Genomic DNA, 27,836 nt, shown 5'->3' with positions numbered 1-27,836 from the left:
GGTTCTCAGTTTGCTTTTCTGCAGATAATACGGTGTTTCAATGGGGCAGGCCTAGGAGGAAGTGACCATCCCAGTGGCTATTGGCTCTTAGCCCCTTTCACTGGCGAAAGGTTTTCATTTCTGGGCCCTCCCTTTGGCAACATTTTAAATGTGTCCCTGTTCCAGCCGGGGCTGGGCTCGTTTAGAACGGGAAATGTGCAAACAAAAAGCAAATGTTTTAAGGCAGGTGCTTTTGTTTCTTACGCTGCAGTTATCCTGCGTATTCCGACAGGACGTAGAAATGCCGACGGAGATCTCCCAAGGGTCGATGCTGTACGAGTTTATTTGCAAGAGATCCTGCTCCCCCGCAAGAGCCTACATGCAAACAGGTGGACGGGGTTGCTTGAAGCTGCTCAGCAGGTGGGAACTCCTGAGGCCCTGTAGTTAGTGGGCAGAGGGCAGGTGAGTATGAGGAACAAGGTGAGCTGAGGGTTCGTGTGTAGGTTATGAGTCACAGGTTGACTGGAGGAGGCCTGCCTGTACAGTGCATCTGAATGCGTTTGCCTGTTAAATCAAGCACAGGTCCCGCCTTTGGGGTTTTCTGGCTGCTGTTGTCAACGATTCAGAAAAGACCAGCGCACAAATTGCAAGCTGAGATTTTAAAAAAAAAAAAAAAAAAAAATTCTCCTCCCCTCCCTGGCCACACCTCTGCTGCGCGCTTGAGCCTATCCTTGGCTGCAAGAGTGCAGAAGAGAGCACTTTCCTGCCCTGGCAGTGGGCATGGAAAGGTGCTGCAGGCCCAGGTTGGAGGCCGCCTGGACGGGGGAAAACGTTCCTCAAGCAGAGAATACAAAACAGAACTGCTTTATGATACAAAGGGCTCGGCAGTCGGACATTTCTACCCAGCACAACACTGTCCCTGTGGGAACACGGCGACTGCACAGGGTTTCATCACTCATGCACCAGCAGCAAAACAACAGGTGTCTGGTACCCAAAAGGGGGACCTGCCATTGCCGGTCGCTGGCCTTGCTCCTCTGCTCCAGGCTCCACGATCTCCCTGCAGCTCAGCATCTCTGCTCCGGCGGCGGCGGTCAGTGGCAAGGGGCGATGGGCTCCATGTTCAGAAAGCGGACGTGCATCTTGGTGTCGATGTCGATCCCCTGCCACACCTGGAATTGGAGCAGGGGGGGTTAAATGGGCTGGGAGTGTCTGTAATAGCAATGGTCTTGCCTGGTGCTCCAGCAAGGCGGGGGGCCTTCTCAGTCCAGCCATTCCATGCTGACACTGAATGCCCACGCAGGGGGCCTGCGCTGGTAAGGGCTGCACATTGCTGCCACCAGGCAGCTCCTGTGAAGCTAGTTCATTGTCTCGGCCCAGTTCAGCTGGGGTCAAGGACCACATTCCAGAAACCCTCTGGCCCCCCTCGCTGGCAGCCTCCATCCCAAACTCCTCCTTCTGAATGACACTTTGTAATGTCACTGGGAGCCAGCCCTGCCCAGAATCAGCCTCGTGCACATTAGTGCAAGAGGGCTAGGTGCCATGCACAAGTACTTTTGCTGTTGTAACACCCAAGAGGTGGAACCAAACCTGTGACCTCTAGAGCTGAGTGCCGGAGACTCCATGGCAGGAGTGAAAAGCCAGCTGGCTCTCAGCTAAGGCTGCCGAGGTGACGCGTTCATTTTCTCTGTAAGTGGGCTGAGCACCATTACGTGGAACAGTGAGCTGCACCCAGTAGCTGTGTGGGTTACACGGTCATTGACACCCCAGGGATTGCGTTGCAACAGCTGCACGAGGCAGATTGGGGGAAAAGATTCTGCTGAATTCAGCTCCAGGGCTCCTCCCACCCCAACGAGGCTCTCGCTCGTTAGAGGGACCAACACACGAGTCTTTGCTAACCTTCAGAAAGTCTTCGAAAGTAATTCCCTCGTACACCTGGTCTGGCTCCTAGGGTGTTGGAAGAGACACAGAATTAATGCCACTCCTGTTCTGTTAACAGCACTGATGACATTGAGAGGAGAGAGGATTTCTGGGCAGGGGCCTGGGAGTCAGGAGACCTGGCTTGTTCTGCATTTGTGCCTGTCTCCCCTCCTCCCCCAGCAAAACCGGGATAAGACCTAGCTAGCGCTCTGTGCTAGGGTGCAAAGGGTTGTTGTTATATAAGACCAGGCAAAAAAGGGCCAAGTGTAACCAGTTTGTTGGCATGGGCTGCTCTTGGTGAGGCTGGAAGAGACACCCACACTACCAGCTAGAGAAAAAGAATACAGGCACAAACCTCATGGAGTAGAAAGCCAATCACAAGGCAAGTGGATTTCTAGGGACTGAAGATGCTGGGCTGGTCAGACACAGCCACTGGTGTAGGAACCCTGCAGTATCACTCACCGAGCAAACAAGCCCCAGTGCCCTGATGGCTGGTGCAGCTCCACTCTCAGAGCTGGCCACCATCACCCGCTTCTCAGTTGCATCTAGATGTGGTAGCAGCAGAACAGCTGCCCCTCTGATCTGGGCCCAAGGAACAGGCATCAAATGCTGACTCAGGACAGTGAAAAGGGGCAAATTACTTTGGTGCACAGCCTGGGAGTTCCAGCCTTCCCGGCGCCGAGGCTGCAGGGGGGCGCAAGTGGAAGCAGGATGAGAGCTGTCGATACACACACTGTGGGTAGCGCCAGTGTTCCCTGCAAGCTAAGCTGATTAGCAGAGCGCACGCAGCTGCCCAAAGCCAGCAGTCTGTCCTTCTATTGCTGGTGCGCACCCACACAGGCCTCGGCGCACATCAGATTTATTCTGCCCATGGATGGAAAAAATTAGGGGGAACGCTGGTGAGAGCTGAGCCATTTACTCCAGCAGCGAGGTGCGTGCACGCCCAGTTTGCAGACCTATGACCAGCTGCAACTGGAATGACTGACAACAAGGCAGGGAGCCAAGTGTCAATGCCATGTACAGCACCACCTTAAGGCCTCTGTGCCCAGCCCCAGAACAGCCCCCTAGGGCAGTAAGAGGTCCCCGGCTGCAGACTGCGCTACACAGAACACACCGGGGCTGTGCAGCACGTTCTCCCAGGGAGCAGCACCTGATCCCTCTGCAGGGCACAATAGCTACACCCCATGCTAGCACCCAAAGGGCTCCCACCATTTGTCCCACACAGATGCTGGCAGCCTCCATCATGGCTCCATCCGCAATTGACCTTGCTGACTCCTTTTCCAGGTGGGGGTTCCCAGACAGCAGCTCTTCCACTACCTAGCAGGGAGCAAGTGAGAGCGGCGTGAGGAGTGGCACGGCTCTTGGGGCGGTCTTTGGGGGAGGGGTAGGCTAGAAGAACACATTACTTTTCTGTATTCGTGCAGGGTGATCTTCCCGTCGTTGTCCGAGTCATACATGTGAAAGAGAACTAGGGAAGAAGAGAGCTCGGTTATGGGCTCCAGTAGCTGACAGCCAAATCCCAGTCATGGAGCCCCAAAGGCATACTGGGACGAGCTAGAGAAGCAGTGTTTCTGCCCAGCCCGCCCAGAAAACCAGGGACCCCGAGTAAGGCTCACATTTGAGTTTCTCCTTCCGGAAGCGATCCAGCTGCCCTTCGTCCATGTTCATCTCAATAGGCCTGAAATAGGACATGATGGTCAGGAAGTCTTCAAAGTTGATCTCGTCAGCCAACCCCTCCGGCGCTTGCCGTAGGTTCCTGTGGAGGCGTGAGATGAAGACAAGGGAGAAATGATGGAGAGGCCAGAGATGACGTTACTGGCAGCCAGATTCAGGCAGCAAGTGGCTTTCCATAGCAGAAGAGAGATGAAGCCACTTAGCTCATCTTCTCTGTCCAGGTCTGGTCAGTGCAGGGTGGCCTGGACTAGATTCCTGCCCTGTATTTCTAGTCCTTTGCCCAGTCTAACATTGAAGGTCTGTGACACTGAGGCTGATGGGTGCTTAGCCACTCGTGTGGCATATTCACCGCACTTAACGCACTGTTGTGATATACAGTTGCACCTCAGGGTTGCAAAGACCAATGTTACACACTGACCAGCCAACCACGCCCCTCGTCTGAAGTATTACTATGCACTGCGGTAGCAGCAGAGACAGGAGAAAAAGCAAATGCAGTGCAGGTCGAACCTCTAATCCAGAACTCTCTCGTCCAGCAACATCCGTAATCCGGAGCGATTTTAGCGAGCCGGATGACACTTATTATGGGTGTGGCCAAGTTTCCTGTGTTCCGTAAAGTTTGTTAACAGCCACCAGTTCTGGCTGTCAGTGTTCTGTGCTGTTATTTAATGTAATTTAACCCTAAATGTTTTCTAAGAGCCCAGTGAACAGTGGAAATGCTGGTAATGCGCTAGACAATATTGACCTCCTGTCATCCAGCAAATGCTCGCATCCGGCACTGATCAGGTCCCGAGGGTGCTGGACTAGAGAGGGTCAAGCTGTACCTGTATTAACTGTAAATGACAACAAACAAAAACAAACGAGGAATGCAGCAGTTTTCTTCTGTATAATAAAGTTTCAAAGCTATATTAAGTCCATGTTTAGTGGAAACTTTTGAAACAACAGTCAACATTTTGTTCAGAGTTGCAAACTTTTCAAAGTCAGAACCAGCCTCCGTTCCTGAGCTTTTCGTAACTCTGAGGTTCTACGGAGTATCCCAAAGGTGTCCTGGTGTGTGTGTGTGTGTGTGTCTGTCTCTCTCACTCTCACCTGCGCGCGCGCACACACACACACACACACACACAGGCTAGCTGCCAGAGATGTTTGTCTTACCTCTTGTCAAAAAAGGCACGGACAATTTTGGCTCTAATTGGATTGAACTCCAGGTCGGGGATCCTGTCAAAGCTCTCCTTGCTGCAAAGAGAACATAGACACCAACAACTTATGGGTGAATGTGAGCAGAAGAGAGAACTGAGACATCAGTTACTGCTTTAAGACATCAGAGCAGGGACAGGAAACAGGATCTGGTTCCATGAAGACCTCAAGACCATTTGGTCACAGCCTGCTATGCACTAACCCGTTTCCATTCTCCAGAGCACAACCACTGAGTCAGATTCACCAGCTTCATTAAGCTGATTAAGCAACCGTGTTCAGGGAGGAAGGAGACCACCAGACAGGTACCATGCAGCTCATGAAAGAGGAGCATACAGCCACCAACAGCTGTTTCCTAGTGGGATAGCCTAACCTTCCTTTTGGGTTGTGCTGCTTTGCCATTAAAAAACCAGCCTCCCAGCTCTGAGGTTATCACACATTTTTGTGTGTGGATGTGCCCTTTCAGAAGAAGTTCTTTTGGAAGAGATCTTCTGGAAGGACTTCTTTTGACAGGTTGCTGTAGTGTAGATGATGGGCACTACATTTGCCTTTTTCCAATCTTTAAAAAAGGAAAGGAGGACAATCCAGGGAATAATAGACCTGTCAGCCTTACCTCAACCCAGGGAAAATAATGGATGGGATCCTGAAGGAATCCGTTTGGGAACACTTGGAAGAGGGGAAAGTAATCAAAAGTAGTCAACGTGTATTCACCAAAGGGAAGTCCTGCCTGAGCGATCTGATTAGCTTCTCTGGTAAGGTAACAAGCTCTGTGGACATGGGGAAGTCAGTGGTGTGATATACCTTGACTTCAGCAAAGCTTTTGATACAGTCTCCCACTACATTCTTGCCCATAAGTTAAGGAAGTATGGATTGGATACCTGGACTGTAAGATGGATAGAAAGCTGGCTTGACGGTCGGGCCCAATGGGTAGTGATCAATGGCTCAATATCTGGATGGTGGTCGGTTTCAAGCAGAGTGCCCCAACGCTTGGTTCTGGGGCCGGTGTTGTTCAACATCTTTATTAATGACCTGGGTGGGGAACTGGATTGCACCCTCAGCAAGTTTGCAGATGATATATGAAGCTAAGGGGGAGAGAGAGATGCATTGGAGGGTAGAGATAGGATCCAGAGTGACCTGGACAATGGAAGATTGAGCCAAAAGAAATCTAATGCAGTTCAACAAGGAGAAGTGTAGAGTCCTGCACTTAATCTCAAGCATTGCTGTAGGCTGGGGACTGACTGGGCTAAGCAGCACTACAGTGGAAAGGGACCTAGGGGTTATGGTGGATGGAAGGCTGGATATGAGTAAACAGTGCGCCCTTGTAGCCAAAAAGGCCAACGGCATATTGGGTGCATTAGGAGGAGCATTTCAAGCAGATCTAGAGAAGTTGTTGTTCCCCTCTATTCGGCACTGGTGAGGCCGCATCTGGAGTGTTGCATCCAGTTTTGGGCCCCCTAGTATAGAAAGGATGTGGATTTGCTGGAGCAGGTTCAGTGGAGGGCAATGAAAATGATTAAGAGGCTGGAGCACATGACCTATGAGGAGAGGCTGAGGGATTTGGGCTTATTTAGTTTGCAGAAGAGAAGACTAAGGGGTGATTTAATAGCAGCCTTCAATTTCCTGGAGCTGAGCTCTATAGAGGATGGAGAGAAACTGTTCTCAGGGGTGACAGGGGGCAGAACAAGGAGCAATGGTCTGAAGTTAGAGAGGAGAGGAGTAGGTTGGATATTAGGAAAAACTACTTCACCAGGAGTTGATGAAGCACTGGAGTGCCTTGGCCATTGAGGTGGTGGAATCTCCATCCCTAGAAGTTTTTAAGTCCCGGCTTGACATAGTCATGGCTGGGTTGACTTAGTTAGAGTTGATCCTGCTTGAAGCAGGGGGCTGGACTAGATGACCTCTTGAGGTCCCTTCCAGCTCTGTAATTCTATGATTTGAGCGATACTGTATGCTATGGAAGCCAGGCTGCCAGCATTGCCAGGTCGTGCTACTTGGAGGCATGTTTACAGAAAGCCCCAGCTCCTGGAGTCCTGTGATTATGTAGAAAGACGTTTTAAAAAAAGATTTTAATCCTCATAGCGCAGAAAAGCTTGAAAAACATTATCCCTAAAAGACCCAATACCAGAAAGCAAATTAAAAGTGCCCAATGTGTTCTTTTTTCCTAAGCGCGTGATTTTAGGGGCCTGACTGGTGACTTTTTAGTGGTCTGAATTTGGGGAAGCAAAGCTGCCGCTTCCACCCCTGCCTCTCTGAAGCTGCACATGTGCACGACTGGCATGAAGCAGCCAGGGTGAAGCTCCAGAGTATTAACAGCCCTTCCAGGAAACTGCTGCTTCCTGGTGTGCTTGGCATTCCCCTGCAGAAGTCAGCTGTGCTTCGTGGGGAGGGAGCAAAGGCAGGCCCAGGTGCGCAGTGGCAGAGATATACAGGCCCCACAGGAGTTAACAGGCCCATGCATCAGCCCTAGGGACAGTGCAGGCAATTTTCTCCCCTGCCCGTGGCTGGGGGGTCAGTGAGCTCTGAGCCTCACGTGCCAGGCTCCAGGGAAGAGGAGGGGATGGTCATATATGGAGACAGGGACTGAATCAGAGAGTTCCCCCTCTGCCTAAGAAGGCTGGATGTTCTGTAGGGGGGGAAAGGACAGGAGCTCTGCAAAATGTACCATCTCCTCCTAGCTTTCCCCGGGGAGCTGAGTGGGGAACATGTTTCAGCAGCTGAGCTTGCAGGAGGAAGGACCTGAATCAAATCATTCAGAACACGCTAACCTGGCCACCTCTTGGCAGTTGCTGCTACTGAAGAAAAATGGGTGCGAACCCCAGCTGGGGCCAGTTGGGTGGATGCAAACCTGCTAGCACAAACCATCTTGAGAAAGGCACCAAGAATGGGCCAGGGGCTGAGTGTAAGCAAGGAGCCGGGGCCAGGGGACCTGGTCTCTCCTGGGACAGCAGGCGGTGTAGAGATGGACCAGTTGTATGAATGCTGTATGTGGCCCAGGCAGTGAGGGAGGTCGTGGTGCATGGGGTTAGTGGCATCTCCTGTAGGTTGCATCGTTCTATGCTGGCACGGGAGCGGACTGGTTGCCCTGTGCCTATATGGCTGGCGCTCAATGGGGCTGGGCAGCAAATCGATGCCGTAGCTCTCTGGTTTGGCACGTCCCCACAGGCCACGGAAGGACAGTACAGCAGAGATGGCGGGCGCCTGGCTCCAGGCCCCGGTGACACAGCAGCGTGGGGCCAGGCTTGGAGTGTGGAGATCAAAAGGGCACTCATCAGCCAAAAGCCCAGGGAGGAGGAGAAGTTGTATGTGGCAGGGGTAAGGAAGGGCTCTGAGGCAGGGTGTGTAGGGAGCCAGTCCCTCACGGACGATGCTAAGGCATCTGGTTAGCGAGGTAGTTCACTGTGGCACTTGACTAGACCCCAAGGGGCCAGAGGTGCAGTTCATCCAGGTATTGCACCATCCCACTCCGATAGCCACCCTGGGCGCTTGTCTTGGGGTTCCTAAGCTGCACCATAAAGGAGGCTGCGGTGGAGAAAGCCCCGCAGGGCACTGGCAAGGGGAAGAGACTCTCGCCTGCTCCAGGGGCACAGCCCCTACCAACAAACCTCCCACCTCCCCTCAGGAGAACAAGGCCTCTGGGCCTGGGCCTCTCAGTAGGGGAAGGGAGTCACCTCGGTTCAGCCCACAGCCCGTGCTCTGCTGCTGTGACACCAGTTTTAATGAGCCTGGTGCTTGTCCCCAACCCCTGGAAAAGGCAGGGGGGGGCCTCTGGCGGGCTGAGACATTTGCACCACGCTGCTGGGGGGCGGATTTCCTTTCTCAGCCACTGCGACAGCTGCGGTTTGTTTCCTCTCTCGAAGACGAGGGGGGAGAGTGACAGACAACTTATGCAAAGCAGGTGCCTGTGGCTCTCTGTGCCTGCCAGGGGCACCTTCCTGCCAGACAGCTTTCACCGCACCGTGGTGCCACCTTGTCACGGCTGGGGCTCCGGCTGCCTGCGCTGCAGCAGAAAGGTCGACCGGTGGCTCCTTGCAGGTGGGGCTGACTCATCACAGGGCCGGGGAGAGCGTGGGGTGGCTGGTTACTGAGCGATTGCATCAGGGCAGGAAAACTCACTATGGAAGGAGCAGCTTTCCTGAGCAGGGCTGGTCTCCCACGGAGGGGGACACAACATGAGAGGGAGGGCCCAGTGTCTTGTCCCTGCAGCCAGCGGCTCTCCTGGAGAACCCAGAGTGGAGTCTTCAGAGCTAGCTGGCCAAAGCGAAGGCAGGGGCAGGGACTGAGCCTGGACACGCGATAAGTCTTTGCCATTGGACGGGGGGGAGAAGAGTGTTGGGACCTCTAACCAATGAGCAAAGCCCCAACCAGTGCGCGGGGGTAGGTTGTAGTTCAGTAACTGGGGGATGCTGAGGCGGGAGGGGTGGGCTTTCCGTGCCGTGGACAACAGGTAGCATAGAACCTGCCTCACCTTCACCAGGCCAGGAGTCAAGGTCCCAGCTCCTCAGCTGGTAGCTTCTGCTTCCCGACCATTATCCCTGGGAGCATGGAGGCCACATCTGGATGGCAGCATGGTCCTTCTGGAAGGGATCCACCATGCTGGCTGCTCCACCCCATTTTGTACCAGAAGTGTCCACGGAGCCGGACCATTCTGTGGTGGGCTGGGCCGGGAACGGGGCTGCTAGCAAACCTCTCTGACAGCTTTGGAACGATCTAAGCCCCAGACCACTCCTGTCACGGCCCTGCACCCTCAGGAGTCATTTGCACCTGGGCAAAGGTAGAGGGGCTGGATAAGCAGGTATCCAAATCCTCCAGTGGTTGCCCTGATGTTAGCACTTTATATCCACTTCCCTTAAGCGTAGGTGGTGTCCCCAGCAGGGAGGCAGGGGGAAGCAGGCCTCCTTTCTGGCTGGAGAGAGGGATTCCTTTTAATTCCCCCAGCCAGGCAGGGGAAGGTGTCCCTGCAGTCTGCGTATGTTCTCATTCTCCTCCCACGTCTGGGAAAAGCTGCTGGAGGCTCCCCAACCCCTACCTCCCACACAGCATTTCTGGAAGTGGCTTCTCCTCCCTGGCTCAGGAGGGGGAAAAGGCCATGCTTAGAGATAAACATATGGATGTGTATAAAATAAGCTTCTTCAGAAGCCCCACTGCCTGCCAGAGCCGCAGCTTATTAACAACAGGAGCAGTCAATTTACAAGCAGGAAGTGGCCCCACGGGGTAAGGTCACTTACAGGATTTAGAGAACCAGTTACAATAGCAGGAAATGGAGACCAGATTGTTCACTGTCACCTTCCCTGGTTCTTTTTCTGCCCTCTCTGACGTGCTTGGTACAGCTCCCTGCATGGACCTATCCTCAGAGGGCCCAAGTAGGGATGGAGAGTTATTGTAACTCAGTGGTTTTAGAATTTGCTCCACTGTCTACCAGCCAGCCTCACCCCCCACTACTCCCCACAAAACATCCAACCCCCCAGCGCTGATTCCAGAGCCCCTGCACACAAACAGCTTTTTGTTCAAAATCTTCTATCAACTTATTTCCCTTTATGAAAAACAAAACTGAAAAAATACCCCAAGAACCTCTCGCTCTTCAAAAATACATATTTTTTTTTAAAAAAATGGGACTTCTGGTTACAAATATTTTTTTTAAACACTGAACTTTTTTTTTTTTTTTGTAACCAAAAGCTTTTAATTTTTCAGGGGTTTTTAAATGTGTGTTTTAGCCAGAAAGCTATTTTGTGCTGGAGTAAAAAAAAACCAACTCTATGCATATTTTGTAACCATCTCTCATATTTTAGCAGCTGAAGAAAGCAAAGTGGATGTTTCACAGCATATAAACAACTGCACACAGCCACATAGAAAGTAAAGTAAAGACAAGGGCACCGTTGGGAGCTAAAAACTGAGATCAGAGCTTAAGTAACTCCCCGGTGGAGGATTCAACATGGACACCACTGACTTATGAAAAATGCTGTGGGACCTTTGACGACCAGAAAGAGATCAGGAACTCAGCTTGAAGGTCTAAGTCCAAAAAAGGGAAACTTTTCCACTGTGCTGTGGTGTCCGTTCCTGTCTGACTCAAACATGGTCCCTTTCTGACCTGAGCCGCTACTCTCATTTTCTTTCTCTCTCGCTGGGCTGTAGAGCACGGTGTTGATATAATCCAGATGGTGCTCTGCAGGATTTTGTGATCCCAGAGGGAGACAGGGCAAGAAGCTCACAAGGGTCTTGTAAAGGAATGAGCTTATAAACAACACCACAGCCAGGGCAATGAGCAAAGGAGAGAGCAATAGGAAGCATCCTACCGGATGGTTGGTCGGTCCCCACTTATCTGCTTGAATCGCCGATGAAGGTGCTCAATTTGTTCCAAAGTGACTAGGAAAAAGGAAACACTGTTTGTCAATAACATCTCCCGACCCAGCAAAGCAGGCAACACCTGAAACCTAACCAGATGACGTCTCAGCACAGGGCTCCCAGACTCTTCCAGACTTTCTCTGGGGAAGCAGCAAGAAGCCCTGTGGCACCTTAGGGACTAACAGGTATTTTGGAGCATCAGCTTTCGTGGGAAAAGACCCGCTTTCGGCAGATGCATGGTTCAGAGCAGGCAAAACCAGGCTTGTTAACTCTTGCTGCCGTGTCAGAGAATTTTTTGGCCCCATTTATTTTGGGAAATGACTTTGTGAAAGGGGCTGAGTCCATCCCAGGAACCATGAGCAGTGAGAAGGAATCTTGTGCTGAAATTCCACAGAGGGGAGGAAAAGCCAAAGGGGCCATGGAGGAAATAAGAGATTGTTCCCTTGCTTCTTCTCCAGTGGGGCTAGGCAATTTGCAGTGAAAGGAAGGGTGGAGGAAGCCCTGAGTTGTTGCCTAGCTCAAGGATGTCTGTTCAAGCTGTGAACTGTTCAGGAGAAGCGGAGAGGCAGCAGAGAGCAGGGCCAGCCTTAGGGTGCACAGAAATATGTGTGTTGGAGGAAAACCTGCAGGGAGAGGCCGGTGTCCGAAAAGCCACTCCTGGTGCTGAGGAATCCAGGGGCCTGATCACTCAAGTTTGGCCCTCTTCCAAGGGAGAAAAAGATACAGGGCTTACCAGGGAGGGGCCAGTTACGGCCAGGAGCTGTGCACCTACACCTGAGCTGGCCTGAAGGAGGGGGAGTAATGGGTGCTGCAAGGAGGGTGCTGGTTTGTATCTGTAGTCGCCATTCACGTTTCCAGGAGGAGTGGGTGAGACCAGATTCCTGGAGGGGTAACTCCACTATTAACCTCTTGGTTAATTAACATGAACTATAGCAGCAGTGGCTCCTTTACCTGCACCTCTACTAATATAGTATCTGCCATCATATGCCAGCAATGCCCGTCTGCAATTTACATTGGCCAAACTGGGCAGTCTCTACGTAAATGGACATAAATCAGACATCAGGACCAGTAATGTACAGAAGCCTGTTGCGGGGGGTGGCGGCGGGGGGGGACACTTCAATCTCCCTGGACACTCAGTGGCAGATTTAAGGGTGGCAGTCCTGAAACAAAGAAATTTCAAAAATCAGATGGAGAGAGAAATCTCTGAGCTGCAATTTATTTGCAAATATGACTCAATTAACCAAGGATTAAACAGAGAGTGGGAGTGGCTGGCTGCTTACAAAAGCAGCTTCTCTGCCCTGGGTGTTAATATCGCCCCATTAGACTGTGACAATGGGCCATCTCCACCTTGCTGACTAGACTGTGTCGGCTCTGGGCCTCCCTTTCACTGGGACCCCACTCTTTAAATACCCCTCTGAAACACTGCCCGCCCAATGCATCTGACGAAGCAGGTCTTTGCCCACGTGAGCTTATGCTCCAAAATGTCTGTCAGTCTATAAGGTGCCACAGGACTTCTTGTTGTTCTCGAAAATACAGACTAACATGGCGACCTCTCTGATACTTGTTCTGCTGCAGTGCGGCAGATTTTATGTCCTCATGGTGGAACACATGTAATTGCATCTGAAGACTAATCAGGTACAATAATTCAGTACTTACAGGTATGTGCTGTAACTGAACTGGCTGGGGGGCACTTGATGCAATGCCAGCAGAACCTCTGACATTTATCCCTAACTCCAGAGAACTTACAACTAATAATACAGCCTTGTTCAGAAACCCCAGACCTGGGAATGAATGCCATCCCAGTCACTGGCATACAGCACTGTTTGTTGGCAACCTCAAGGAGATTTACAAACATGGATTATGCCACATACACCACAAAAGGCGTGGGTATTATGCCCACTTTACAGATGGGAAAGCTGAGGCAAGAGATGGAAGGCAACTTGCACAGCAGCACATTGTGAGTCATACAGCATCTGGGACAAACTCCAGACTCTGGAACTAATGCTCTAACCACTAGGCAGGGCTCCCTTCCCATTGCAGAGGAACTGGACCCAATAATCTGAAATAAATTCTGGCACGACCATTCACTGATATCTTGCCTTTTTAATTTCTTACTGGAAGTTAGTTTCTTTTCACTTACGCCTTGCCAGAAACTCGTGTTCATACAAGGACTCAAAGCAGACATGGGCTGGTACTTTTCAGCCATGCACAAATATTGACCATAAAAATTATCAGCAGGGGGAAAAGCAGCCGTCAGCTTTGTTTGCACATGCTATTAGCTCTTGTCCATGTGCCATTTGAGCTGCCCACTCCCTGCTACCCTGGCCCAGAAATGAGAGACATGGCACAGTCAAGCACATGGGATTTGACAGAAAACTCACTTTTGCTAATGGGCCTTTCACAGCAGGGTGGGTAAGCTCACAAGCACATTAAAAATCATTGGCAGCTCTACGATCCTAACAACAGTTGCCAAAAAGATAACAGGTCTGCACTGGTATTTTTTCCTACTTCCTAGAAATTGGCTTTGTTCCATTTTTATTTTTGTTTTACAGCCTTGACTGGAAACCTCATCATCATTTTAGTGGCCGAAATATTTTACAGGTCTTGATCCACCGACTGGGAAGTTACCAATGGCTGTGGCTACACTGGCACCCCCCTTTTGAAAGGGGGGAGGGTGCTAATGAGCCACTTTGGCAGATGCTGATGAGGCGCTGCCATGCATATGCAGTGCCTCATTAGCATAATGGCGGCCGCGCGCATTTAGAAAGCGCATGCTGCCAGTGTAGCCCCCCCCCCAGCTGGTTTATGGGGAGAAGGGGCTTTTGAAATCCACAGGGGTCCTTTCAGAAGGCCCCCCCCCCCTTACACTGGTGGCGCGTGTTTCTAAAGTGGCACTTTCGAAATGCGCACGGCTGCCATTATGCTAATGAGGTGCTGCATATGCATGGCAGTGTCTTATTAGCAGCTGCCGAAGTGGCTCATTAGCATCCCCCTTTCGAAAGGGCCATAGACTTTAAGGGCAGAAGGGGCTGCCATGCTCATCTAGCCTGAACCTCAGGCAACAGCCCCTCACTCGCTTACGCCTGTAAAAGACTCAGGGGGTGTGTCTACACTTGCATGCATCTTTCCAAAGAGGTATGCAAATGAGGTAAATAAAAATGCAAACGAAGCATAAATTTACATATTCAGCACCTCATTTGCATATTCTAATTTCAAAAGAGCTTCTTTTGAAAGAAGAAAGCCAGTGTAGACGCTGCTGTTTGGAAAGTAAACCCCATCTTCGAAAGACTCCTTCTTCCCTTTATTTAATGGGAAGAAGGATTCTTTCAAAGATGGGATTTACTTTCCAAACAGCAGCGTCTACACAGACTTTCTTCTTTTGAAATTAGAATATGCAAATTAGGTGCATGGTATGCAAATTTATACCTCATTTGCATTTTCAATTTACCTCATTTGTGTACCTTGTTCGAAAGAGGAGTGCAAGTGTCGACACATCCTCGGAGTCACTGGCTGTTGAAGGTCCCAAAGCACGATTTATAGCGTTCAAGTTCCAGAAAATCCACCATTTGCACTAGTTTAAATCTATGGGTCACCTGAGCCTGTGGGCACCGGTTAAAAAATGGTACATTGGATTTAGAAAAAAGGGTAAGCGAAATGATTAGGGATAAAGAACAGATTCCTTGTGAGGAGAGATTAAAAAAGTGCTGGGACATCTGAGCACGGAAAAGAAACAACTAACAGTTGGGAGATATGTGAGAGGTCTAGAAAATCATGAATGGTGTAAAAAAAATTGAATAGGAAATGTTATCTACTCCTTCGCTAACATAACACGAGCAGTGACAGAGAGAGAGCCGAGTCAGTCTGTGTTCTATCAAACCAAAAAAAGCAGTCAAGTAGCACTTCAAAGCCTAACAAAGTAATTTAATTAGGTGATGAACTTTCGTGGGTCTGTCCCACGAAAGCTCATCACCTAATAAATTATTCTGTTAGTCTTTAAAGGGCTACTTGACTGCTTTTTTTTCTTTTGCTAACAAGAGAAGGTCGCCCAATCATATTTATAGGCAGCAGATTTAAAGCAAACGAAAGATATTACAGTAGTTCTTTATGGTCAACCTGTGGAACTCTTTGCTATGGACTGATGGAAAGGCCCAAACAGTGACAGGGTTCCAGTAAGAAAGAAACAAGCTCAAGGAGGCTCGGCCTATGAGATGGATTGACGATGGCCTCTTCTCCTCATTTCTTCTGAAGCACCTGGCATCGGCCACTGTTGGAAGACAGGCTACTGGGCTAGATGGACCATTGGTCTGACCCATTACGGCCATTTTGATGTTCTTAGATAGAGACCAAATGTATCTGCCCCTTGCTGTCACCCACGAGATGCCACTGCCCTTCCAGAGCTGAGCTAAAACCCAGGCGTCCCGACCGTCTCTCTCTCTCCACTGACTGAGTAACGGCGTGAGAATGAGCACTAAGAATTTAACCCTAACCAGTGTCTCGTACGCGTCGTGATGCAGCAGGTCAGAAAGCGTTAGCATTTGAGCTGAGTGGGTCGACAGTGCTCCTGCCAGCTCCAGTTTAACCAGTTAACTTATTAAGGGGAGGGGGTGGCTGGAAAGGCCACTACCCCCAGCTCCCCATGCTGCTGCAGATAGGGATTGCTCTGGCTGGGCTGGACCACCTCTGCCCAGGATGGCTGCACAGGGCTGGATTCCCAGCCTTGTGGTGGGCTCCAACACTCATCAATAAGCCGGACCTGGTAAGACTCCTCCGTTCAGGGGGAGGCGTACCCCTGAGGCGGTACCAGTGAAACATTAACATCCCTTCCCCAAATGTGGCGATCCTGAGCATGTGGGTGAGCCCCAGCAGCCAGACACCTGCCCGAAGTCAGGCCGGCCTAGGGCCCTGGCGCCTGAGCCCCTTCTGCCTGAGGGTGTGGGGTGCGGGGTGGCGAGTGAGCTCCAATTGCACTTCTAACAGCTCCAGCTCCCACTGTCGCCCGAGGGTACCGCCTGCGGAGCGAGGGCAGCTTGTTAAAGGTGGCACAGGTAGGCCTCCAGGTGCTTTGGTTATTCCCACAGGCACTTAGCTGCATCTCCAGGCACTCAGAGCCCTATGAAACACAGGCCCTTGGCTCCACACCCCCACAGGGCTTCGGGGCCCAGTTCGCAGCCACCCTAGGCTGGCACAGCTGCCTCGAGCCGCAAAGACAGGGGAGTCGTCCGTCTGTTCACGCTGTGCTGTGGATCTAGGCAGGGTCTGAAGCCCAGCGCCACCCAGGCCAGCACAACGCAAGCCCGTCCCCATCCTGGGGAGACGACTGTCTAGGTCTGGTGGCAGTCGTGGGAATCCATTTCCCAGCAGCGTTCCCGGAGCTCAGCTCATGCTGGGGCTGGGCCAACCCTATACATATTTGTCTTCTAACAAACTCTCTGCTTCCCACCCTGCCAGCCAATGCACACACGTAAACAGCCAGGAATCCGGGGCCGACCCTTGTAGAGGCCAAGAGGTCCATTTTGTTCTGACGTCCATGTACTTGTGCCTCAGTCCGGGCAGCCTGTGCTTAGCGGAGGCTTCTGGCAGGGGACAGCCCCTCTGCAAACATCTCCTCAGCCATGCGGCCAAGGGCGCCTGCAGGCCAGACTGTCACACTCCCTTCAGAACGCTCCCCTCCGTTCTGGCCGCTCAGTGGCAGCCCGCTCCCTCGCCTGCACCAGCTGCAGTTATACTACAAATGGCAGAGGGAAAACAGCCTCTGCACAACAGCACCGCTGCGCCCTGCGCAGCTGCTACAGGTAGGAAATGGAGCTAGCCTGCCTTTCCCTTTCCCCACAGCTTGCACGCTGGAGGGAGGCAGCTTCTGAGTCGACACAGCACCCGCAGGAAAGAACTGTAGAAGCCTAGGGCTGGAAGGGACCGCCAGAGGTCATCCAGTCCACCACCCCCCCAACCAGGATCAACCCCAACTAAATCTTCCCCAGCCAGGACCTCGCCAAGCCGGGACTTGACAACCTGCAGGGGTGGTGGTTCCGCCAGCTGTCTTGCTAATGCACTTCAGCGCTTCACCCCCCAGCCTCCTTTTTCCTAATAGCCCACCCAGACCTCCTGCTCTGGAATGTCAGCCCACTGTGCCTTGTCGTGCCATTTGTTACTGCTGAGAACAGCCTCTCACCAGCCTCTTCAGGAGGTTGCTGGCTGCTACCAAACCCTGCCTCTTACTCGTCACCTCGTCTGCAAACTAAATCAGCCCAGCTCTGTCAGCCCTCTCCTTGCAGGTCATGTGCGCCAGCCCCTCCCCCAGTCATTTTCTTTGTCCTCCTCTGGACCCTTTCCAAAGCATCTCCACCCTTTCTGTATTGTGGGGGTGGGGGCAGAACGAGCCGCAGTACTCCAGATGTGGCCTCGCAAGCGCATGGCCCCTCTTCAGCTTGGGTCTCCCTGGGGCAAGCACAGAATCTAGCCCCAGCTGAGAAGTACTTAACTATGATGCTGCCCTGAAAAGTGATGCTGAGAAAAGTGGCCATAGTTCTTAGACAAAGCTTCTGTTCATCACTCTTGGGGTGGTTTATAAAGGTCAGGTACCATCAAGCCCATTTGACAGATGGGGAAACTAAGGTACAGAGGGATGAAGTGACTTGCCCAAGTTCACCCAACAGGCCAGTAGCAGAGCCAGGAATAACACCCATACCACCCCCCTCAATAAACAGCATCTGCTGGTTACCTAGCCAATATTCACTGAGTCCAGCTCAAACCTGCTCTGTCTGCAAGCAAACAGCTGAGGGGGCTTTGTTTGCTGCTTAGCAGCCAGCCTGCCCCCTTCCCCTCGTGGCCTCCATTAGCCGGCCGGGACTTTGTGCAGGTATAACTGAGAGCCTAGTGTGAAAAGAGTTCGGCTTTGCGCAGGTGAAATCGAGCGCCTCCTCGGCCCTGCAGCATCACTTTGGCCCAGTTTAGCTGCCAGAGCTCAGGCTGAGCTCAGTAGGCTCTTAGCCAGCCAAACGTTTTTACTCGCAAGCTGAGAAGCCTTGATGTGGGCTCATTGGGCCACAGTGCACATGGAATCCCATCTTGCTGTCTACACAGAGACCAAGTGCAAAGATATCTGGGCGCCTAATGCCCTTTGACATCAACAGGAATATGTTATCTAAACACCTTTGAAGAGCTGAGCCCAAGAATGTAGCCTTTGCAGCAGCGTGCCTGGAACCAAAGCTATACTGTAAATATGGGAGCTTCAGTTGTGAGGTAGCTGACTAAGCTTTTTCCTGGGCACCCAGAGACACCCCAATGGAGAACCCCGGTAGGGGAGAGGAATTTAAGCTATATCACTTTATCATTATCATGTTTGTGAGAGAGAGGACGCATGGCAGGTTTATTTTTGTCGAAGCCAATGTTTGTGGGCTTGGAAGGTGCTGGATAGATGTAGATCACAGAAGCCAATGCAGATTTCTTCCCCGCCCCACCCCCCCCCCACTAGGCGGCTGCTGAGCCTGTCGTGACAGATAGTTGGGTAATAGAAACACCTGTGCCCTGGAAACTTGCTTTGTGCTCATCAGCTCGTTTCACAAAAGCCACCGAAGAGACAGCTGGTAATGACTAATCATCACTCCGGTCTCTCCCCACCGGGGCAGGGTACGCATTTAACTTCTCAGGTGGCTGATTTACTATTCTGGCTCAGGAGCTCTGGCCTGCATGAGTCACTGGCTCATCAGCACGGTGTGGCCGTAAACAATCAGATTTCTCCTCCAGCCAAAGCCAGGTGGTAAAAGCCGCCTCGCTCCCTTCCTGGGTGAAGGCCTGAGCAGACTATCAGGGGAGTCAGAGACCTGCTGAGTTACCTGGAACACCTCCCCGCCAAGGCAGGATGATTCCCTGGGACATTTACAGGTGGGGCTGGGCTAATCCGGTTGCAAACAGCTCCAGACTCTCGTGGTCCGACAGCTGCATTGTTAGGAACCACTTCCCGGTATCATCCTAAAATGGTCCTGGTTTGACCTGAGGGACCCCCCCCCCCCCCCCCCCCCCCGCCCCCAACCCCGAGCTACTTTGTCTGATCTCTCCCCCTAAAATCCTTGGAACAATTGTCCCATTCACCCCACCGCTGCCATTACCTTACTCTCTCCTCCACTCTGTCCTTCCAGCTCCAGCTAGAGGGAAAGGCTCAGCTCTGTGATGTGCGCAGTTCTGTCCAATAAGTGGTTAATGTAATCGGCACAAGCCTCTGCAGCCCGCAGAGCAGCGCCCAAGCCCTGGCTGAGAGCAGCAGGTGACCACTGTTCTGACTAGATTGTCCACCTTCCCTGGGTACTGGAGCCCAAATGGGCTGTGTTGTTCCATGCTGGGTGTAGCCCTTCAGTGACTGACTTCTTTGGAGGCTGAGGAGTGAGGGAGACGCACCTCCGGGTGCTCACATACAAGCATGTGATATATTTGTAAAATAAAAAAAAAATCACTGGCTTTTTGGTGGCTGTTGACCACCGCCCTGTTCTCCTCTCCCTGCCCTTCGCTCTCCAGGCCCCTGCCTCTCTGAGAATGGATTAAGGCAGCAGGAGGCCCAGCGTGGATACACAGCCGTGAGGGACTTGCATATGAGCATTGACCATGTCTCACAGCACTCTCCCCACAGCTGGTGAGGGAAAACTAGCCGAGACTTTTCCTCCATTAGTCTTAGTGTTGCTCCAATGTCACCTGGCCAAGCAGCAGGAGCTCACCGGCCTGATCCCTGGGTTCAGCAACTGGCAGTCAATGGGCGTGTTGGCCTTGACCGTACTGCAAGCGTAAGATGGAGAATGTGGATCACCCCAGCCCCATGAGGCAGGGCCTTGTGCGGCCACTCATCCCCCAGCTCAACCTTAGAAAGGACATGTCTACGTTCATCCCCACAGCAACCATGGCAGCGTCACTGGTCGTCCCTGGAGTCCATCCTCTGTCAAAAACGCCGCAAAGGACCATGCCTCGCTCTGTGTCTGATGTCGCTGTGGCAATGGAGGGTCGTGGTCCGTTCTGAACCTTATCCCGACGGAATCCCACCCCCGAGCCGGTTCCAATCGTTGGGTTTGACTTTCTTTAAACAATGATTTAAAACAAACCACTTCCTCCTCCTGCAAACAACCCTTCCTGGCTTGGTGCGCATGGGGCTTGACTCAGACGCACATGCAGCCAATCAGGAAAAGCCAGGGCTCCAGCCTTTCTCCCGGTCTAAAATGTTAATCTAATAGCCACAGCCGAGCGAGCTCTCCACTAGGCCAATCTATCCACCTGTCTGCAAGCACAGGCACTTAAAGTGCAGACTGGAGCCCAGTGCAGTACGAGCGTATGCAAACGCACAGTGCCACAGCAGCGTGCTCGCCGTGCTGGACTCTCAACACGCTCTTTAGAGGGTCTCACTGGAATGTGGCAGGGCCCTTTTGCTGTACCGGCCGCTGCAGGCATTCCAAGGGCACTTGCCGGAATGTAGCCAAACAAGAGAAGGTTGAATCCACTGTGCAACCTCCCCTCCAACCCCCGAGCCCCACAGGGTGAGCTGCAAATAGCTTCACATCAGAGCAGCCTGATTCAAGCTGCCTTTTGGGGGTCGGGGGGGGGGCTTCGGCTAACGGCGACCGCTTGCCATTGCTCTTTGGTTTAGAGCACCCTCTAGCCCAGCAGTTGTCAAGCTTGGGGTTCACTGCGCTGGGGGCGGGGGGGGGGGGGGGGGGATGCAACCTGCAGCTCTGGTGCCACAAGTGGCTCTTTAAGGACTTCAGTGTGGGCCCCGATGCGACAATTGCAAAGGTTTTTTTTAAAAAAAAACCAATACCCTCCTGATTATTTTCGCTAAACAGTGACCTTCTGAAAGCCCCCAAATGAACAACTCCTATCGAGCTAGCAAATGTGAGCTCGAAATGTTGGGTCGCTCCCACAGCGGTCTCCAGAGAGAGAGAGACAGTTCAGGAGTGGAAGTCAGGAAGACGGTGGCACAAACCCACACATGTAAAGTGTGAGGCACTAGAATCTGTGCCAGGTTTGTGAATGTCTTGCAGTAAATGTGGCTCGCATTCCAAATCATTGTGTGCGCTGTTCTTAAACAAGGGGGTTACAAAAATATGGGTTGCCAATATTCATTAAGGACCATCTCATATTCACGTGTGTTGTGGCTCTTGAATCATTGGGGTTTTTTTTTTAACCGAATTGGAAAAAATGGCTCTGCTTGCTATTCTGGTTGCTGACCCCCAGTGCTAGGCAGTCACTACAGTTGCATAATACAAGCCAAGCCTTGCCCCAGTCTAGGGGATGGAACAAACAGAGTGGGTGGGGAAAGAGCAGCAAAGAAGGGAGAGGTGAAATGCCCAAGGATACGCAGCAAGTCTGTGGCAGAGCCAGGAATAGACACTAGGTCGCCCAGTGCACTATCCACTAGACCACTTTGTCTCTCTTTTGGCTGTTTACAGCCCTTACTTCTTGCAGTATAAAACAGCTAGGACACCAGCTCTCCGGGGCAGGTGCAATAGCATCACTTGTCCTTGCGACGCCCACTCAAACATCATGCCACGACTAGAGTTAATCCTGGGCTTGCTGCAGCCTCTCTAGCTCTCTCCCTTTATGGCAACAGGCCCTTCCGTTCACACAACAGAGCCTTCTGCTCTGCCACTCATCACATCGGGAATGGCTGCCCCGCTTCTCTCTACCCTCAATTCTGCTCATTTCAAATCTCCGCTGGTTAGAAAAATGGTTTCTCCTGTGTCGCCTCCGATTAGTCAATTCTGTAACTGTATTCATGCCATAAAGCTTTTCGGGGCACAAGCTGAATGAAAGAGGCTTTGCAAAGTGAAGTAGCAGTGAAGAATTAAGATTTACTGATTTGTACAGCCAAACACAGCATCCGTTTAGAGATAGATCGATGGGGAACATGTTTCTGATGCCAAAATTTATTCGTTGCTGCTTAATTTCTGGTGCAGTTGCATTTATGATTTGTCCATCCAAATTATTTGAGCATTGGACTCAAATGCACTTTCAGAGGGTTACTGTTGTTTAGGTTTCCACTGGTGCTGAAACGCATCATTTGGGAGTGGGGGCGTTTGCCTGCATAATTAAGCCCCAGGGCACAGCAGGTCTCATTAAGACTACAGAGCTTTGCAACGGCAGTGAGGATAATTTTTATGGTGCGTATGTCTCAGCTCACCCCATTTGTACTGTGGTAGCCTCCAGGAATCTGTTTTATGGCCCATAACCCCATTGTCTGAGGGCTGCACAAACTGCCCCGTACATGCTCTAGTTTTGAAATTACGCATTGAAACAATTGCAAACCGAGACCAAAATCAAATGACGGCTTAGCAGGGCCAAGACGTCCTCTACGAATGTTTCAAACTGCGGGCAACTGAGTTCACAACAGATTTGCGACTTCTTTTGTGCCCCCCCATGGGAAATTGACACTGTGCTGGGCGCTAGGCCTGTATTAATTCAGAAACACGAAGGAAAATAACCCAGTGCTCTCCAGCTCTCCTTTACGGACTGAATGAAACCAACAGACTCAGCTGGTAACCTGCTGTTTGTAATCAAGTCCTTTCTCACACCTTCCCATGTGTCCTCGCTGTCAGCTGTAGCCTGCGACAGGGGCAAAGATGACTGAAACAGATTTCAATCCTCAAGGGAGAAAACCGCAGTGACATCCAAAAAAACCCTCAAACAAACTCATCACTTTAAACTGCAAAATGAAAAACTCTTTACTGGCACAAGGCTGCCCTGTCAGTACAGCTTGAGGACCGAATGTCGCGCCAGCCAGCTCTGCAGGGAAGCTCACCAGGGATGAGGTGGGAGGCAGGGGGAGCGTGTCATGCAACTTTTTTCTTTTAGACTGAGGCCTAAAACCCTCGCGAGCCCAAGTTCTGCTCTTGGCTGCTTTAAAACAAATCCAGCCCTGCGGGAAGGGGTGGGTGGGTGGGGTGGTTTGTCTGGGGTGTCACACAGAAACATGGGTCTGTTATGAAACTGTGTGATAAGCAGCACTTTCATGAGCTTGCAAAAGTCAGCGGATCCTGGAACTGTAAGGCCTGGGAAGGCCCTGGTGAGGTCATCTAGCCCAGGCTTCTGCACTTCTGGCAGGATGCGAATTGTCTCATCTGGTTTGAAACCATCACAACACACTCTGCTAAATCAGCCCAGATTTATAGCACTTTAGGCATGTCTGAAACACGGCATCCCCCCCCACCCCCACCCCACAGGACAACACTACATGATTTCTGGCTGAAACTGTCACACCTCTCCAACCTGATTTGAATCCCAGCTACAAAGGGCGAGCTCATTTCCTGGCCATAAGCTCCTTGACACTGCAGAGTGTTAGAAGCAGGAAGGTTATTACAACCTGTTCTCTAGTTTCCAGCCCACGGCTGGAAAGATCAGTTATTTCCATGGAAGGCTTTTATTGCTAGAAAGCTGCTCGTTTCTAACTTTTCAGGGCTATTCCAGTGAGGGCTGCTAAACGCCACAGTACCGATCCTGTGAGCTTAAGCAATATAGGAAAAAGGGAAAGAATCTTGGGGCAAGCCACATCTGTGTCGTATTGGGTATCCTGCATATAATTACCCCCCCAATTAGTGATAAGGAAACGTTTTCACAGTGGTACAAATCCAGGGACTTTCATGACACTGTGGCTGCTTATGGCCATGCCTTTGCCCTTGTAGCAGTAAAACAGTATTTTCTTTTGCTGATGCTCCAGATCAGAGTAAAATTTATTCATCTCCTAACCAAAGGCCCTCATGTAACAGGTGAGCTTCCTAGCTGTAAGTTTAACCATTTGGGTGAGACTCTGGAGGACTGTATGTTAGACTGAGTCCAAGTTCATTTGGTTTTAATGAATTGGCCCACTATTGTTTTACTTAATGTGGTGTGTCTGCCTTGATTGCAGCAGACAGGCTAATTTTTCTGTAAACAGAAGACTTCATCACCTGCAGCGCTATTGCTTTTGCTTTGCTGTGGCATGTGTTTTGTTTGTACTCAAGAAGAGTTTGCATTAAAAAAATTCTAGTAATGTCTAAGAGAACAAATGGTGAACTAGGGGGCGAAACTGCTACAGGGTGAACCTCTCTACTCCAGAAGTCTGTCATCCCAGAGCTATCTGTAATCCGGCACAATGTTAGTTAGCTGGATGACCACACATCCTGGGTGTGACCAAGTTTCTCATGGGCCCATAAAGTTTGTTTATGGCCACCAGTCCTGGCTCTCGGTGTTCTGTGCTGTTGTGTACCCTTAAATATTTTCAAAAATTCTCCTGTCGAGCACCAGTCAGGTCCTGAGGGCACCAGGTGAGAGGGCTGTATCCTATCATAAGACAGGCAGGGACTTTACAAAGTCAGCAAGTCTAGCACTCATGGCAGGACCTATACTCCCTGAGAATTTTTTTTAATTCATGTCAAACCTGCCCCTGCCCCTTGAACAGCCCCCTTAGGGACCAAACTGTCTACGCTGGCTTTATGAGGCTAATGCACTGACCACTGAGCAATCCCTCACGCTGCTAAAAGTTCAGAGAAGTACAGAAACAGAGCATCTGAAGTGAGAAAATGGCTATGTTCACCTTCCTCTAAGGTACTAACTACAAAATGCATGTAAGTGATTTTCTATATTACATCTGTGCACACACACACACTTTTTAAAATGAAACCTGCTCATACTAAGGATTTGTGTACACTTAACAGGCGCGTCACCCATTCAAGGTTGCTCTCCCGGAGTCTGATTTTGCGCTTCTGACAAAGCCATGCAAAATTGGTTCCTCTGGGGTCGGCAGTTGACCTCCCTGCAGTGCTGCTCACACAAGGAGTGAGGTTGATGGGCGAAAGGAGGACAGGCTTTATGGTTGACTGCAAATATGGTGTGCCTCTACAGCCAGAGCCACAGATCTCAGTTTGTCCGATGACAAAAAGGTCCCAACTGAATCTCTTGAGATTTGGGGGCGGGGACTAGAATCGAGAACTGAATTTTGACTTTTCCAGCTGCAGGTTGCTTGGATCCATTTTAGGATCAGGCCAACAGCTGGACCATATGCATTCCCAGTGCAACAGCCTGTGCAACACCGTGAGTTGTCTTTTGGGAGCATCGTTACAATAAACTTATGAATAGTGCATGTAGGGTTGTACTCGATGGGGGACAATTACCATAGCTCCTCCAGGACCCAAAAACTGTGGGAGCTGTGGTGGGCGGTGGATCGCCCCTGAGACTGAACAAATCCTGGCATGGTACCACCACCCCCAGAATGGCTTGTCTATAGTGGCTTAGGCTGGGTTTTGCAGTGATAGGAAAGAAAGGGCTTTTGGTTTACTGGGGTGAGCTTGAACTGATTTGCAGCCTTTGTTTTGATTCAACAAACTGACAGGCTCACAGGGGGGGGCCTCACCTGTGCTGACAAAAGCCTGTCCCTGCAAAAGCCTCATGTTGGAGTCGGGCGAAATGTCCCAGAGGCTGGTACCAAGTGTGCAGGAATGGGTCTTGTTTTCTCTGTTTCGATTTTGCCCTAAGAATAAATTCCCAGAGCAGCTTTTTTACCAAACTATCCCGCCTTGCTTTAAAGATCAGGGATGGGGAGTCCACCACAATCCAGGGTAAGCGGTTCACAAGGTTAATTACTCTCCCCATTAACCTGTGCCCCTTATTTCCAATCCAAATTTGTCTGGCTTCAACGTCCAGCCCTGGCAGTGTTACACCTTCTTCTGCTGGGCTGAGAGTCTATTGTTAAGTGTTACCCCCAACCTTCTCCTCGGTAAGCTAACCAGCCCGAGCTCTTTGAGTCTAACCCTTACCGGGAGATCGACCTGGTCAGGGTTAAGCTTTTGGGGTTCAATATTGTGCATCTAGTGGGGACATGTGAAATTGCCAGTTGACCCCTGTACGCCTCACTATTGCAAGGAATAAAGGCGGTTGATAGGAGAGTGTTTCCAGTCAACCTCCGGCTGTGAGGAAGGCCAGATAAGTCGATCCTAGTTACATCCATTCCAGCTGTGCAATTGATGTAGCTGGAATTGTTTATCTAGGATCGACTTTCAGGCCTTGTGTGCACCTGGCCGAAATGGCACGTTTTCTAATCCTTTGCTCAGCCTCATAGCTCTTCTCTGACCCTACTCCAATTTATCAAACATCTTGAGTTGTGGGCAGAATAACCCAGCACTGGTCCCACCAGTGCCAAATCCAGGTGTACACTAACCTCTCTGCTCCTACTCCAGACTCCCCTGCTTATGAATCCCATGCTTACACCAGTCCTTTGCAGTGGGGGGGCGGGGCTCAATTTCTGGGGATTAACCTTTAAATCTTTTTCAGAACCACTGCTCCCCTCCTAGAGCACCTCTCCATGGCCACATGGCCGTTGGGCTTTCTTCCTGGATAGATGCATTTACAACTAGCCAGACTAAAACGTATACTGCTCTCTGCTTGGTTATTTACTACTCCCCCAATTTGTGTGTCATGGGCAAACTTTATCAGTGAGGCTGTTAGGTTTTTCTCCCAGATGTGGTAATGCCTTGTGAATATAGACATCCTAGGTTGCCCTCCTTTGCTGCGTTAATGTTGGGAATGCCATAATGTGGGGCCCCACAGGGTGTGTAAGGCCAAGAACCAATCCCTGTCGGCAGTGGTGGAAAAAGTACCCCAAAAGTTACTTGAGTAAAAGCGCAGCTGCTTTCACGTCTGGGTACTTGAGTACAATCTAGATGTGATGTGTGCGTGTGTACATTCCTCCCAAAGCAGCTGAACTTTTACTCAAGTAACTTTTTGGATACACTTTCTCCCCCTCTGCCTGTGGGACCCCACATTTCGGTGGTACTAACATTGACATGGCAAAGGAGCCCTGTCCAGGAGTGTTACGTTCACAAGGCATTTCCCATTTCTTCCTTGGTGGAGCACTCAGTGCCTAGCTACAGTACCTCCCATTTACGGAGCTCATCACACTTTAGCAACACGATCAGAGGTTCCACACTCCTAGGAGGCTGGTATTATCTCCAGGGATGTCAAGGTACAGCGAGGTTGAAGGATTGGCAGTTGTCGTTAAAACACTGCAGGTTGCTATATTTCATTTCTCAGCTCTGAGTGGTCCCCATGAACCCATCTGTCCCACAGTCAGTGGCTAGAGAGACTCAAAACGAACTCATCTCTTCACAGGGCTCTGCAGCGAGGAAGAACCAAGTCAAAAAGACTCATGTTCTGAGTTCACTTACACAACCTTCCTGCTCCCACCCGCACTGTCATCTTGCTGGTTTAGGTTTCGAAAGCCACCGTAAACTGCAACAACAGAGAACAACCTCGAAACCAGGCTGGCGCCCCTTCTGCAGTCAAACCACGTTCCGCAGCCGTTCCACGCTTTGCCAACCTTGCGGGAGCAGCCGGCCGCTGGAGACGCATCCGACAAGAAAGAGACCTGGCCAGCTTCTCGTGAAAGACATTTGCAGTGATTAAAAACAAAACATTGGCAATAGGGAAACGAAACACAGCGCAGTACTCACAGCCGGTCTTGTCAGCAAGTTCTTGACTCTCTTCTGGCATAGAGTTGGAGGAACCCATCCCTTTAAATGTATAAAGCAATATGCTGAAACAACCTCAGGCAGCCAGTTACCCCACGCTAGAGTCGAGAGTGGGAGGAATATGAGCCCGGTGGTGGCGAGCGAATGTTGTTCGACCAACTGAAGATAGCAGAGAATGAAGCAGCCCTGAGCCGGGAGGGGTTAAGGTGCTGACAAGCAGCGGTGCCAGCTGGACGCCTGTACAGTGCATCAGTTTAAATCTTGAGG

The 27,836-nt window shown here is 51.0% G+C and overlaps 1 protein-coding gene across 2 annotated transcripts; it reads right to left on the bottom strand.

Moving 5' to 3' along the window:
- Nucleotides 1-66: 66 nt before the first annotated feature.
- Nucleotides 67-27,815, bottom strand: TESC (tescalcin). Of its 2 annotated transcripts, none has more exons than XM_075012608.1 (8): nucleotides 27,552-27,815; nucleotides 11,049-11,118; nucleotides 4,720-4,800; nucleotides 3,513-3,652; nucleotides 3,303-3,364; nucleotides 3,106-3,213; nucleotides 1,876-1,923; nucleotides 67-1,148 (listed from the first exon to the last, which is right to left on the bottom strand). In XM_075012608.1, exons 1-8 carry the CDS (start codon nucleotides 27,607-27,609, stop codon nucleotides 1,071-1,073), a joined length of 645 nt encoding a protein of 214 aa, XP_074868709.1. In that variant the 5' UTR covers nucleotides 27,610-27,815; the 3' UTR covers nucleotides 67-1,070. The 2 variants fall into 2 exon arrangements, with proteins under 2 accessions (XP_074868709.1, XP_074868710.1); XM_075012609.1 differs by having other exon boundaries at nucleotides 3,513-3,574.
- Between the last annotated feature and the right edge of the window lie 21 nt (nucleotides 27,816-27,836).

The sequence above is a fragment of the Carettochelys insculpta genome, chromosome 18, assembly GCF_033958435.1.
Source record: "Carettochelys insculpta isolate YL-2023 chromosome 18, ASM3395843v1, whole genome shotgun sequence".
NCBI lineage: Eukaryota > Metazoa > Chordata > Testudines > Carettochelyidae > Carettochelys > Carettochelys insculpta.
This window is presented reverse-complemented; position numbering and strand designations above follow the sequence as displayed.

Bases quoted from the DNA above. Each gene is read 5' to 3' on its own strand.
- TESC (XM_075012608.1), bottom strand. From the start codon at position 27,609: ATGGGTTCCTCCAACTCTATGCCAGAAGAGAGTCAAGAACTTGCTGAC. The intron at 11,119-27,551 runs GTGAGTACTGCG...CCTTTTTCCTAG, and splicing joins ACTTGCTGACAAGACCGGCT to TCACTTTGGAACAAATTGAG. The intron at 3,653-4,719 runs GTAAGACAAACA...ACGCCTCCACAG, and splicing joins CGTGCCTTTTTTGACAAGAG to GAACCTACGGCAAGCGCCGG.